Here is a 15,162-nt window from a genome sequence, read left to right on the forward strand (position 1 = left end):
GGAAGCCAAGCAGAGCCCACGTACAGGATGCCCCATGAGCCAACTGCATCAGTACTTACTCCTGTTCTTCATAAACTACATGCAAGAAGCAATCTTATTCCCGAGTTATAACCCAATCTGTTCTCTTAAGAAAACATTTCAAACAAAATCCTCTATCCCTTCTGTGGCAGAATGAAAAGTCCCATCCAACAAGGGTACAATTGGATGGGATGTGGTTTGCATCCTATGAAGCCTGCCAAACTAGAGGTGACCTGAAACCTCAGTATTGACTGCAGTCTTGTCATCTTTGACTGTTGTCTTGTCATCTCCAAACCTCTTTCTCTTCATTCTCCTGAAAGGCGATCAACCTAGGGAAGCCAACATCCCTGTAGCACAGGTACTAAGGCATACCGTTAATGGGTTCCCGATTAAAATACCCAGTGATGTTCAGGTGATGCAACACAGACAGAAACGTGGCAAATCTGTCCCTGGGCAAATGCCCAAACCCAAAACCCAACTGTGGGACCTGTCTGCTCCTCATACAGCTTTCGGACAATGTTACCTCAGAATGCCGCTCCCTGTGTGCTTTCCAAAGTGCTTCCTCACATGCTGCCTCATGGGATTCTTCATCAATCCTACACGTAAGTATTTGCAGACTGTGAGACAAGGGAAGTGTTTGAATCACACATCTTCAAACAACTTACCCAATGCATTTCTGACAAACTCACAGCCATCTCCAGTCATCCCACACCAGAACCACGTACCACAGGGTCTAAAATGACTTTTAGTCAATCCAACTTTGAAGACCTTTCCCATGCTTCCCTTCACACTGCTCTGTGGTCCAAAGATGCACCAAATCTTGTTTTCATTAATGTCAAAACTTCGAAACCCAAGCCAAAAAGAGAAAGAGAGCAGGACCTTGATTCTCTGGAAAAGACCATAGGGGCACACTTGATTTAGGAACCTTTTAAACATTGATGGAATCTTTTTAAATGAATACAGATGTAAGGGGGAACCTCCAAATAGTGCAGTGTTCTGAATTATTAGTCCTCCTAGTAGGAGGGGGAGATGAGTCGTCAACGGGACCGTCAGTAAATTCCTCCATCTTCGCCCCACTGCTTACACCTCCTTTGCAGAAGTCTCCCTTAACAAAGGAGACAACAGTGCCTTCCCCATTCTGCATGCCTGTGTTCCTCATTTGCATGCTATGACTGCATTTGCTAGGCTGTTTACATTTATTCGTTTCCAGTCTCCACCTCCATAGGGAAAGAGTTAGGTATGGCTCATCTCCCTCAACATCCTGGCACGAAGCTTGGCCTTTGAGTCAGTACGTGTGGCCTTGAAATGAATGACCTTAGCATGCAAAACTGCACCTTTCCCATCACCTGGACAAAGCACAGGGAACTATACTCAATATTTTGTAATAACCTATAAGGGAGAAGAAACTGAAAAGGAATATATATATACATATATACGTATAACCAAATCACTTTGTTGTACACCTGAAACTAACACAACATTGTAAATCAACTATACTCAATAAATTTTTTTTAATTAAAAAAAATTTTTAATTAAAACAAAAGAAAAAACTCAAGGTGGAGAGGAAATTTGAGGCACGGTCTATACAGAATCCGTGAATCTAAGAAAGCCCGTTCAGCTCAGCCAACGGTTTTCAGGCCTGGCTTCATATTAGAATCACTTAACAATGATGCCTGGACCCCACAGAGCAATGGTATCTGTTTCTGGGGTAAGGCCTTCATCTGTATGTGCTCTGTGCTGTTTGTGTGTGTTTGGTCTTCTTTTTTTTTTTTTAAAGTATTTTTAACTTTTTATTTTAAAATGTTTTTAATTAGAAGGGTAATATAATCCACACATATATAAGCCTTGCCTAGATTTTCCAAGTGTTAATATTTTTGCCATGGTTTCTTCCTTCTCCCTCTTCCCCGTGTATGTATTGTGTACACATACACACACACTTACAGAGTCTGTATGTGTGCTGAACCACTTGAAGGTAAGTTGCAGATATCATGACACTTCACCACTAAATATTACAGCACGCATCTCTTAAAAAAAAAAAAAGAACCTTCATCTACATAACCGAAATGTAATTATCATACTCAAGAAGTTAAATTTGGATATACATTGTCATCTCATATGGAATCCCTGTTCAAATTTTCTTAATTGTCCCTATAAGAATATCTTTGATTGTTATTATTTTTTTAACTCAGGATCCAATCAAGAATCATGAATTGCATTGGTTTGTTTGTGTTTTTTCCAGCTGTACTGACATGTAATTGACATATAACATTGCACAAGCTTAAGGTACATGATGTGGTGATTAAATACGCATATATATTATAAGGTTCATAAACACATCCAACACCTCACATAGTTGATTTTTCTGGTGAGAATTTTTAGGATCTGCTCTCTTAGCAGCTTTCAATTATACAACAGAGTTATTTTTAACTATAGTCACCAAGCTGTACATTAGATCCCCAGAACCTATTCATCTTATAACTGGAAGTTTGTACCCCCTGACCAACTTCATCCATTTCCTGCACCCCCCAGCCCCTGGCAACCACCAATCTGATCTCTGGTCCTGAGTTCAATTTTTTTAGATTCCTGTATAAGTGACATAATATAGTACTGTGTCTCTCTGACTTATTTCTCTTAGCATAATGCCCTCAAGGTTCATCCATGTTGTTGCAAATAGCATGATTTGCTTCTTTTCTATGGCTGGAAAAGATTCCATTTTTTACATATATATATACCACATTTTCTTCATCCATTCATCCAACAATGGACACTCAGGCTGTTTCCAAATCTAGTCTATTGTAAATAATACAGCAATGAACATGGGACTGCAAATAGCTCTGTAAGATACTGATTTCATCTCCTTTGGATATATATCCAGAGCTGGGATTGCTGGACCATATGGCAGTTCTATTTTTAATTTTGTGAGGGACCTCCATACTGTTTTCCCACAGTGGCTGCACCAGTTTACATTCCCACCAACAGTGCATAAGGGATCCCTTTTCTCCACATCCTTGCCAACACTCGTTATTTCTTGTCTTTTTGATGATGGCCATTCTGACAGGTGTGAGGTGGTATCTCGTTGTGGTTTTATTTTGCATTTCCCTGCTGATTAGTGGTGCTGAGCACCTTTTCATGTGCCTGTCGGCCATCTGTATATCTTCTTGGAAAAATATCTATTCAGATCCTTTGCCCATTTTTTAATCAGATTATTTGCTTCCTTGTTACTGAGTTGCATGAATTCTTTATATATTTTGGATATTAACCCCTCATCAAATACATGGTTGCAAATATTTTCTCCCCTACCATAGTTGCCTTTTCATTTGACTGATCACTTCTTTTGTGGTGCAGAAGTTTGATGCAGTCCCACTTGTCGATTCTCAAGTATTGCACTTGGTTGTCATGTGCCTTTAGCCTCCTTTAACTGAAACAGTTATCCTCATCTTTGTTCGTTTTCATGACATGCACCTTTTGAAAGAGACCACGCCAGACATCTTGCAGGATGTCCCACCATTCGACTTTGACTTTGTTATTTCTTCATGATTAGATTCAGGTCATTTTAGGCACGACTGCAGGTATGTTGTAAATTTCCAACTATTCAGGAGGAAGGTAAGGTCAGTTCGCCTCATTATAGAGAAGCTGGATGGCTTTGGTTCAGGTGGAGTCTGCCAGATTTCTCTTAAGGTGCCTTCTTGCCTAGGTGATTCACATGTGTATCAAAGTCTGAGAAGCCTTACTCCAAGTGTGGTCTGCAGACCAGCAGCGCTGGTTTCCCCTGGGAACTTTCCAGAAATGCAGCTCTAAAGCGCCTCACCCTGGAAGGGAGAGTTTCCGTCCCTCTCTGTTACTCTTCTGGTACGTTGTCTTCTATAGAGGAGAACCATGACATGGTGAAGAGAGCACCACCTTGTGGGTGGAGGACTCCTGCGTGATCCGAGCTCCACCACCAAAGTAGTGTCAAGAGCCTGGGCAAATCTCAGCATCTGTCATTCATTTATAAAAGAGAGACACTGGGTACCCTCCATTCTAGCATGAAGGGCCATGTGATGTTAGCCCATTTCCTAGAAAGTGAATACGGGGCACCTGTGGTCACTGTCATTCCCAGCGTATAGCCTCACTGCTGCGCAGAGATCTGATGTTCAACCGTCACCTGACCTCTTCATTCTGCTTGAACAGCTTGAAAATGTCATAAGAAAGAAGGCCAGGAAGAAGTCAGAAAGTTCATAAAATGAGAAGAAAAATCAAATGAGATTATTAGAAAGGGGAGGGGGCATGGATTTTATGAGGGGGGTACAAGAAGAAGGCAGATTAAATACGGTTGAGAGGGGAAGCAAAAATGAAACCATATTTACTAAGTCTACAGTGTGCTGGTAGAGGTCATGGAGAGGTCATGGAGGAGGTCATGGAGAGGTCGTGGAGAGGTCGTGGTGGAGGTCATGGAGAGGTCGTGACCGCTGGTAGACCTGTGAGCTGGCTCCTTATCCCTCCGGTGCTGGGCATGTACTCTGCCCACTGTTCCCACAGCGGGAGCTGTTTTCAAGGGTGCAGCCTTGGGTGAGCATATGTTGTTGAGACCACCTGGAGAGTGTTACTGAACCCCATGAAGGCCTCTATATAAACTTTTAAGATGCTGGCAGTTGGGGGTGGAGATCTACCTGTCTTGCTGCCCAAGACAAGCCTCGTATGTAAGTTCTCTGCTTCTTAAACCAGGCTACTCATCCAGAGTGGCCTGCCTCTTTCTTCGGTCTCTCCTTGCCCTCCATGTACCCGACCAATTTCAGATTTCACCTGGGGAACTCCTGAGGTTGCAAATCAACACAATGCAGTGTTCAGGTGTCTAATATCATCACCTTGATTAAACTTCACAACAATCCTGGGGGTGTAGGTATTATTATCTCCATATCATAAATAAGCTGAACTCCAGGGAAGTTGAGCAAATTGCTCCAGGTCACAAAGCAAGGAAATAGCAAAGTTGGATTAAACCCAGGTCTGACTCCAAAGACCATGCTCTTACCACTGAGAAAGCATGACACAATACAGATCACCTCACACCTGTCAGAATGGCTATTATTTCAAACAAACAAAGAAAACGACACCCTAAGTGTTGGTGAGGATACAGAGAAACTGCAAGCCTTACACATTTTTGGTGAAAATGCAAAATGGTACAGCTGGAAAACAGTATGGAAGGTCCTCAAAAATTAAAAATAAAACTACCATGTGATCCAGCAATCCCACTTCTGAGTATTTCCTCAAAATATTATTATCAGGGGATCAAAGAGCTATTAGCACCTCCAAGTTCACTGAAGTACTATTTACGGGAGCCAAGAGGTGGAAAACAACCTAAATGTCCATCAACAGATGAATGGAGAAAGAAAACAGAATACTGCTCAGTCTTAAGAAGGAAATTCTGCAGTACGTGGCAACACAGATGAACCTTGAGGACATTGTGCTAAGTGAAATAAGCCAATCACAGAAAGACAAACGTTGCAGGAGTCTACTTATATGAGGCATCTGAGACAGTCAAATTCACAGAGTCAGAGAGTAAAATGGTGGTTCCCCAGGGCTGGAGGGAGGAGAAAGAGGGAGTTACTAACCAACAGGCATAAAGTTTCAGTTAAGCAAGAGGAGAGATCAGCTGTACAACTCTGTGCCTACAGTCAACAGTAACACACTTAAGGATCTGTGGAGGGTAGGTTTCCTGTTAAGTGTTCTTGCCACAGTAAAATAAAAATTATTTAAAAACGAATGAGAGCTTTTCAAAATCCTTGGTTCGCAATAATGAGAAGGAAACCCGCAAAACTGAGGAAGAGAATGCAAAGAGGAAATCAGTGGGGTAAGAAAAAAAGTGAGGATGAACAGAGATGGTTAAGAAGACAAACATCTAGTGGGAAATGAGAAAGAATACGATACATGGGGGCAGAAAAGGAAGAGAATGGGATGAACAGAGTCAGAGAACAGAATAGCTGAGAGAACTGAGTCCAGCAGTCCATCCCCTCCGTAATGAATTACAAGTTGTAGCACTGGCTGAGATGCAGTTCAAGGGATTCCTTACGCCTAGGCCGGGAAGTTGACCAGATGGCCAAACTCCGAGATTTCTGCTAACACTAATGTTATTATTAGATGATATTGAATATTATTAAGATATTATTAGAGGGAGGGGATATAGGTATACATATAGCTGATTCACTTTGTCGTACCACAGAAACTAACACAACATTGTAAAGCAACTATACCCCAATAAAAAAAAGACATTTTTAGAATACATGTTCTATTGGGGCAGAGATCAGACTGTTTTGTTTTGCTTGGTTTTGTTTACTGCTATAACGCCAATGTCTAGAAGAGTGCCAGGCGCAGTGAAGGCATTTCTATTGACTAACATCGACAACACAAAGTTCTATCTATTATTGAGCACTTCTTCTATGTAAGGTGCTCTTAGCTCCACAAGAGTCTATATTGAGAACATTTTTTAGACTAAGAAACTGAAACTCAGAGATCCAGCAACTTGCCCAGGAACATACTGGCCGTAAGAGGCAAAGCAAGTTTGGGAAATCAAATTTCTCTTACTTCAAAGACTTGCTAAGACTCTACTTTCCTAAGGGGTCTCAGTGAGAGGCCAGTGTCTCTCCTCCACCTTGAGGGCTGTAGCTCCTTTAGTCAATATGCTAGGTCCACCAGCCAGGCCCTTCACCTTCCAGAGCAGCTGCTGGGTCCTTGCGCCCCACCTCTCAGCCTTGTCTGCCCGATGTCCCAGGGGCCAGTCCACCTGAGAATGCAATCAGTGTGCATCTCGTGATCATTTCCCGTTGGCGGGTCAACAGGTGATCAACTGATCATAGCCAACTGGCCACGGAGAGGTGGTCAGGGTAGTGGGATGCTTGTATGGTTGCCAGTCCAGCAATAATGCCAAGATGAAGCCAGCATCTTCCCACTAACAGGCTAGGAAGGCGGAGTCCCCAGACAGCCTCAGGACAGCCACAGTGGCAGGTGTGTATGACTTTTAAGGAGACCCTATTTCAGAATCAACTAGTAAACACTTCGTGCCTAATACTGGGCTAATTTCATTCATATACACTACTTTCTTTTAAGCCTAAAAACCACCCTATGATGGGTGGTTATCACCCTCAACTTATAGATCTTCCCCAGCTCGGCTCATGCAAAGTCAAAGAGACTGAAGGCAGAGTCCAGATGTGAACTTCAAGTCCAGCCCCTTTTCTACAGCATCAGAATCCTTTTCAGCCATGCAGCTAAAGATACAGAGAAGTGATCAGCCTTACTGGGGTCACAGCGTGGTCTCCCACCTCTCCCCTACTGTCCACCGTGAGACTTCTGAGAGCTATTCTCATCATTAACGTTCCGTAATGCTGACTACTTATTACTGTTCTGAGAACAGGAAAACCACGCAGAACAAAGTCTGGGTGAACCTGAGAGTATGCGTTCACTCATCCATTCAGCAAACGCTTACGGGGTGACTGCCGTGAGCCCAGAAGGATGCTGGGGACTGAGGTGGCTAAGACACAACACAGCCCTTCCTCAAAGTAGTTCTCAGTTCTGCCGGGGGAGGTGAGCAAACAGGTCAGTCCAGTGCAAAATCCTATGCTTGAGGATGCTGCTGAGGAGGGGCAATTCTAGCTCAGCTGGAGGGTCGGGGAAAAACCTCCCAGAGGAGGTGACATGAGAACTCGGCCCAGGTGAAAGTGAGTAGCCAGGAGAAAGCAAGGGATGGGCATTTAAGGCAAAGGGAGCAGGGGCGGTGGGCTGGGGGCGGACGGGTGCGGTCTTTGATTCTCACATTTGCTGTATCCTGCCTTTGGGAGAGAAGGAAAAAAATCACATCTCATGGGTCCGGTTCATTTTTTTTTTTAAAAAAAAGCGTGCACTAGCCTGGGAGCCCACGGTCAGCCCAAATTCCTGGCCTGCCTTCTGTCATTAACCACAGCCCAGAATAGGATAATGGCTGCTTTGAAGCACGAATTTCAGTGCTTGCAAAATCCTGAATCATCAATGAAAGGTATGGTTTTGTTCACTTGACCAGACTTCCTCCCAGCTGGAGGAAGGATGTACAGTGCCTCCACCAACCAGGTATGCTTCAGTATCAGGAGCTCAAACCCAGCCCAGTGGGTTTTCCTGTCTAGCGCCCCATTAATCAGAATCCCAATACCACCGCCACCCCAGGCCATGTCCCATTTCCCTAACACTGTGGTTCCCTGGGTTCTGAGCAGCCCCTGCTTTGATTCCAAACTCCATTCCCAGCCATTTGCCAGCTGTGAGCTATGAAGGGGAGGCAGAGGCGGGACTAAGAGTCCTCTTACCAATGGGTGAGGGGCATCCAGGGACGCCTGGTAAAATACCCAGAGTCCCGCAGTTGTTGGCAGAGGGTCAGAACTGGAATCCGGGCTCACAAACAAGTGATGACCCACTGCATTCATATGTGAGCTCCAGCTATGGGATCCTGGACAAGTGGTGCTATCTGTTTTAGTTTTCATATCTTCACCTATCAAATGTAGGGAACAATTCCCACATCATAGCATCACGGTGAGAATGAAATGAAATAAATGATTTGCATGTGTGAAAGTGCCTTTCTCCTCCCATAGTTTGAAATTTTCCTGGGTCCTCTCTGGGAAACTGAGGCTACATACAGATTTTGGCATTCCCAAACCTGATTCCAGGTGATGGAATAATTCTAGAGAAGGATAACATTGAGGCCTTACCTATCCCTTCCCCAGACTGGTCAAGACAGGGCTGGAGCGCTGGCTGGGAAAGGTGGGAGAAGAAGAAAGAGGGAGCCCACAAACTCCAGTAGGACCCCAGGTTCAGAAGTCAGCCAACACGTACTGAACACCATTTACGTGCAAAAGGACATGTGAGGCTGTGTATGCTTGTGTACACTCAAATAATTCGTGTGCCTTTTTTATTATCGCATATTCCAGTATTATCTTCAGTTCAATTGAACTAAATACAGCACTAGAGACAGAGACGAATATCTTTCAATCCCTTTTTACCACCTGAAGAAAGCAAATGGAAGAGCAACAATTGCTAACCCTTCTGTCCATTCACTAACGCCTGCAAATACACGCAGACATGAATGCCAAAGGCTGGACAGCCCCCCTCCACCCCACCGCCCAAAACCCATGTTCCTGGCTGCATGTCCTTAGTTCCTCAGTTTCCGGAAGGCGCCCTTTCCAGGCTTCGGTAACCTCTCTGATGAAACCTGTTGCCAAGCCTGAGGTCCTGTGCAGACGCCTCCACCTGGCGGCCAAAGCTGGAAAAGCCTTTCCAACCAAGGAAGATTGGCAGGTAGTGTTTAACTCCAAGGCTCCCCGAACTCCTTCCCACCACGTAGGTCATGGGTCAATTGGAGAAGGACAGAGAGGAATATCCATTGCTAAAGGCACAAGAAGGGTCAAGGTGTTGGCCGATTCCCCGCCAAAACCCTGGTAACGGGTACAGCCTCCTAAGAAGCAGCCATCAGGATGACTAAGCCACAACAGGAAGAAAGGGGTACCTGGAAGTGCCCTGCCAGCCCTGAGGTGCGTGCTGCCAGCTGTGATTTCCCCTCCTGGAGAGGAGCCACCACTACCATCTTCGCCCTCTCCCCCAATACAGCAGGATTTTCTAGCCAGAGTGTCAGGAGTAGAAGTTCCATCTTCCTTCCCACCACGCATTTACATTCTGACTAGAAGGGGACCCTCTCCAGGGGGCAAACCTTCAGCCCAGGCCCCTTCACACTCCCGCTGCCCTTGCCCAGTCAAAGCAAGAGAAAAGCAAGCAGTTCAGGGGATATTAAGACCAAATTATGGAGATGTTTCAGCCAAAATTATCCCTGGCCCCCACCTACTGGCACTGTTAAGCCCTCACCCGTCAGTCTAGACTTAGAGCCTGAGAATCACAGTCAATCTCCCCCCCATCCCTCTCTCTCTCATTAACTTCCCTAAAAAGAATCCCAAAACATGCATTTTGGCTAGTCCAAGTCCCCAACTGGAGCAAACCACGTTCCTTTCCATACGAGAATGGAGCCTTAAGAAGGTAGCACAAGCAACGCCATCGACACCCGCGCTCAAACACACACACACACACACACGCACACGCACACCCCACTGTGGGCAATGTACCACTCCCATCCCCAACTCCAGGATGTATCATTTAAAGTCAGCAGCGACCCCAAATAGAAGGGACCCACCCCGAGCAGAGCCTCAGAGCGCATGGGAAGATCCGCTTTATCCCGTTCGACCTCCTCGTTAATTAGAAAAACCACAGAATTCTTTTAAGCTTGGATACCAACATCCGGAGACGGTGCCATAACTGCGCACCCGCGCGCACACACACAGGCCAAAGCGGTCTCCAAATCAGCTGAGGAGCCACGCTTGGATCTTTCAAGCCCTGGTGTCCAACCCCCAGAGAGTGGTTCACAGACCCACACACACACCTACATAGCACAGGGCAGGCTGGTCTCCAATTCGGCGGACGGGCGCCCCTGGACTTTGAAGCCTCAGAGCCGTCCCCAGCTCCAGCCCACCGACCCCCCCCCCGAATCCCCAGCCACACGCCGCCTCCGAGGGGCGCCCCGAGCGGCCCGGTACTCACACGAGAGCGTGGTAGAGCAGCGCCCAGCCCCGCGGTCTCTCGAGGGCGTCGTAGATCAAAGTTTGGATGCGTCGGTACTTGGCGTTGTTCCTCTTGACAGGGCGGCTCAGGGGGGTCTTGGCCAGGAGCCCGATGCCCTGCGGGGTCCTCCGCAGCCCCTCGTCGCGGCCGCCGCCCTCCAGCAGCAGGGTCCCGTCTTTGTCAGCTCCGGCCCCGAGCGCCAAGGTGACTTGCTCCACGTCGCCCGGCGCCAGCCCCACTTTCCGCTCCTCGTCGCCCGCCGCCGCCGCCGCGTCCCCTCCGGCCGGGTTAGGGGCCCCGCCGCCGCCGCCGTCGCCCCCGTCGCCGCCGCCGCCAGCCGCCCCCGCCGCCCTGCGCGCCTTGAGCCCCATCGGCCTCGCCCCCGCCGGCCGCTTCGCCTTCTCCGCAGCTGCTCCGGGAAGAAGGGGCGCTCGGGGTGCGTAGAAGAGGCGGCGGCGGCGGCGGCGAGCCCGGGAACTCCAATGCCATGATCCGCGCGCCCCTCCCCACCCCCCCTCCAAAAGCAGGCTAAGGCGGGGCCCCGGGGGGCAGGGGGGAGGGGTCACATCCCGCGCGGGTCAGCCGCGGGACACCGGGGGGCGCGGGCCGCGGGCTGCGAGAGGCGGGCGAGGGCACGCGAGGCTGGCGCGGAGGCGCTAGGGCGCGCGGCGGCGGGAGCCCGGCACCGGCGCTCCGGGGCGGCGGCGGCGGCGGCACCCGGGCCGGCGAGCCCGAGACAGCATCGCAGTTTATTTACAAGCCGGGTGCCAGCCGCCCTCCCGCCCGCCACACGCGCCGCCGCCGCCGCCTCCTCCCTCCTCCGCGCTCCTTCCCGCTCCACTCCCCCGTCCCGCCCCGCCCCGCCCCGCCCCGCTCGCCCGCCCGCTCGCTCGCCCGCCCGCCCGCCCGCTCGCTCCAGCCTCAGCCTCGCTCCAGCCGCAGCAGCGAGCGGGCGACCGCGCAGAGGCCGGAGCGCACGCCGCCTCCCTCCCGCCCGCGCCAGGGTGGGGCCGCATCGTCCCGCCCCTTCGCGGCCGAAGGCCCGGGCGGCGCCCCGCCCCTCCCCGTGGCCGGCGGAGAGCCAGTGAGCGCTGCTGCGGCCGCCGAGCCGGGCTGCACGCGCACCCGTGGGCGTTGGGGCTTACCCCCGGCGCGGCGCGCGGCGCGAAGAGGAGAAGCGGCTGGGGGCGTCGTCTCTTTTCCCGCGTTCGCCTGGGCCCTGCATCTTTACGTTTTCTCGTCACCTCCCAACCCAGCTTCTGGGCTTCGGAAGTAAAATCGAAGTTGCTGGGTTGGCCAAGGCTGAGCGCACCGCGAACCCACCCGATCGGTGCTAGCAATGCTTGTGGCTCCCTAGTCCCTTTGGTTCATGGTTCGTGGTGGACAGTTCCGCCCTCACCTCCCGGCCCCTTGAATGGCACCTCCATCAACTAGAGTGAGCAGAGACCGAAGAAATAGGACAAGGGGAATTAACTTGTGCTCTAAGCAGGTCATTCCCTCTCTTGCCTGAGTTTCTGTTCATTCATTCAATCAGTGACTAAACCCACATGAGTAAGAGAGGCGATGTTCTAGGACCAGGGCAGATGAGGTCCCTGCGCACAGAAAGCTTGCATTCCTGAAAGGTGGAAGACAATAACGGAAAAACAATCATAACAGCATAGTTTCCTATATTGGTAATTCAACGAGGAAAGAAAATAGCGTCCTGTGCTACAAGCGGGGAACTTCTTTAAGTTGGTTGCTCCTGGAAGATCTCATTGTGGAGGTGACATTTGGAGGTGAGGTTTGATGGTAAGCTGGAAAAACTACGTAAATGTCCAGGAGAGCCTTCCAGGCAGCAGAACAGCAAGCGCAAAGGTGAAGAGCAGCTTCAGCTTACTGAGCTCCGAGGAGAGTAGAAGAAGGTGAGGCCTCAGTTGGGGGTTGGGGGGTCTAGATCTTGTTAATTCACTAGGGGTCGTGCCCTTTGAACCTAACTCCCCCCCTTCCTTCTACCATCGCCGCCAGCATTAGAGAAACCCTTCATTCCTGCTGCCCAGGGACCTGGTGCCTCCTTTATTTTTCACTCTCTCTCCTTTTGTCTGCTGGGGTGGAGGGGAGGGTGTGTAAGCAAGGCCAAGCCAAAGATCTATCCCTAGTGTGCAGAAAGGAGCCCCCAGAAGGCCTGCATGTGGAACGTGGCTCTGGATTTGCCTGGAGGAGTTGGCCAAGGAGAGTGAAAGAGAGTGAAGGGCAGGGGACTGGGGAGAGAGGAAATGGGGAAAGGGAGAAAGGATGGAGGAGGGGAGAAGAATTGGGGTGAGGAAGGAGGAGGGGGACCTGTATGAATGACTGTCAGAGGGAAGAACCTCAAAAATCTCAGCAGCAACAAGGGTGCAGTTTCAAGAAGGGAGTTAAGCTATGCTACAAAGCTGAAGTCCTTAAAATGGTGTTGCATTGGCACAAAAACTGCTTGGTGCAACAGAATCGGTTGCCCAGAAAGTGACTCTAATGTGAGAACTACATATAAAATAAGACATGAAAACTTATTCCTTGGTCAATGGGCTGCAGGATGGGTTTTGTGAAGGTTACATGAATTGGTAGATGGAAACGTGACTCCCCGCACGGTGGGACCCTGGTAAATGTTTACGAATAAATTAATGCTCAACAATTAGTTGGAACATGTTAGTAACCAGTCAGTGCAAACTCTGGGAAGGAGGAAAAGTATGGAGAAATGGAACTGCCTGGACGAGAAAAGGTCCAAACAGAAGCTGGGCACCTGAAGCAGGCTCCCTAACATTTGTTAAGCCTCCACCCCACCAGAGCACCAACACATGCAGGTACTTTCTGTCCCAGCCCAATTCCAGCTACCTAGAACCACTCTGCCCTTCATATTTGAGCACCTTTTGTAAAGTTACCTTCCCCTACATTTATCACTGCCTAAAATGATATTTGCATTTTGTTTACTATTATCTTTCTAAACAAGCACAGGGGTTCAGCATCCTAGAAGAACACCTGTTCTATATAATAGTAAGCGCTCAGTACTTATTGCCAGCATGAAAGAATGATGAATAAATGAATGCAGAATGCAAAGACTCCAGAACAATGCCTGGTACCTAATGAAGCACTGGCTGTATGTTTGTGTATGAGATTTTTGTTTTTGTCTTTTACTATTATGAAAGTCTTTAATCTTAGGAAATCTGAATACTGTTGTAACTTCAGTAACATAGTGACAAAAACATTTTGACAGTACTTAAAAAGCCTCACTAGATAAGCTCAAAAGGGTACTAGTCAAGGACTACATAGAAAGAAGGCATAAGAAAGAATTCAATACTGTGCAAGTAATCAAAAGTTCAGATTTCCAAAGTGACAGTTTGGACCTCAGGCACGTGAGGAGGCTTCTATCTTGATAAGGTCCTCAGACTGTCAAATATTAACGTTTTAAGATCCAGCGCGGGGACTGTTCATGCCCCCCAAAAAGGGTGAAGAAAAGTCAATATCAAATTTGTAACTCTGATCCAGTTAAACCCGATGATAGGGAAACTGCCAGGGAGTTTGGAAATGGATTTGCTTCAATGATTTTATAATCTGATGGAGAGTGTTGTTCAGATAGGGAGTTTGGAAATGTCACAAAAAACTGGGTGCCATTTGGGAGACTATGTAATCTCAACCCTCTTTAGCACATTTTCCTGCTAATGGAAATCAGATGTCTATATCCCACTGGAAGGAATCTTCTTTGAAGCCAAAATCCCAAAAGCCTCAGGTGTCAACTTGGTATTGGCACCAAGACAGAGTTCAGTGACAGAGTATCCTCAAGAGTCAGGCAGGGGCCATGGTGGAAACAACAGGGCATCCCCCTCCTGGCTTTGCATGCCAGCTCTGCACAACTTGTTATCTTGAAAACCCAGCCACTTCCTAGTTCTTAAATTTTCCTCTCGGGATCCCTCCTCTCTTCATTTGCTTTTGTTTTCGCCTCTCCTGGTGTTCATCTCACTGTACTTTAGGGCGAGTGAAGTCTTTCCCCTTTGCAGGCGGGGAGCCTTGCTGAGAATGAATAAGGAGAGAGAGAGCGACAGAGACAGAGAGAGACAGAGAGAGAGAGACCAAAAGACCTCCTCTGAGCCTCAGTTTCCACCTTTGTAGATCATACGTCTTAGGGTTAGGCGTGTAGTGGCCAGATGAACAGAAATGTGCTTGTAGGAGGTGATAATACTCCAGTGCCGGTTACTACTACTGTAATCAAATGAGCCGGGTAGTACCTCAGGTTCACAGGAACAGGCTAATGGGGACCCTACCTACCCTCTCTCCCTGCTCCCAAAACACAGTAAATAACTGTTTTAGACCATGTTTAAATTTGCTTTTAGTATTTGTTGCATAAGAAGTGCATATAGTTGTAGAGAAATTATGAAATATAAATCAGCAAAAAGGCAACGAAAATAATTTGTCATCTTGTTACCCAGAAGTACCCTCTGCTAACATTCTGGCGGTGACTATTGCCAACGCTACTGCAGCAAAAACCAACGCTCAGCCCCCAGAATGGCACCTTCCCCCGGGTGTCCAGCCAGCCACCCG

General features: G+C 48.3%; 1 protein-coding gene across 1 annotated transcript in view; it reads right to left on the reverse strand.

Moving 5' to 3' along the window:
* KCNQ3 (potassium voltage-gated channel subfamily Q member 3) overlaps window positions 1-11,103 on the reverse strand; it is a 290,140-nt gene extending 279,037 nt beyond the window's left edge. The window contains exon 1 of the mRNA XM_065895651.1: window positions 10,594-11,103. Within this exon, the coding sequence (XP_065751723.1) occupies window positions 10,594-10,985 (392 nt within the window). The 5' untranslated portion in view covers window positions 10,986-11,103. The remainder of the gene's footprint in view (window positions 1-10,593) is intronic.
* Between the last annotated feature and the right edge of the window lie 4,059 nt (window positions 11,104-15,162).

The sequence above is a fragment of the Phocoena phocoena genome, chromosome 17 (genome assembly GCF_963924675.1).
Source record: "Phocoena phocoena chromosome 17, mPhoPho1.1, whole genome shotgun sequence".
Taxonomy (NCBI): Eukaryota; Metazoa; Chordata; class Mammalia; order Artiodactyla; family Phocoenidae; genus Phocoena; species Phocoena phocoena.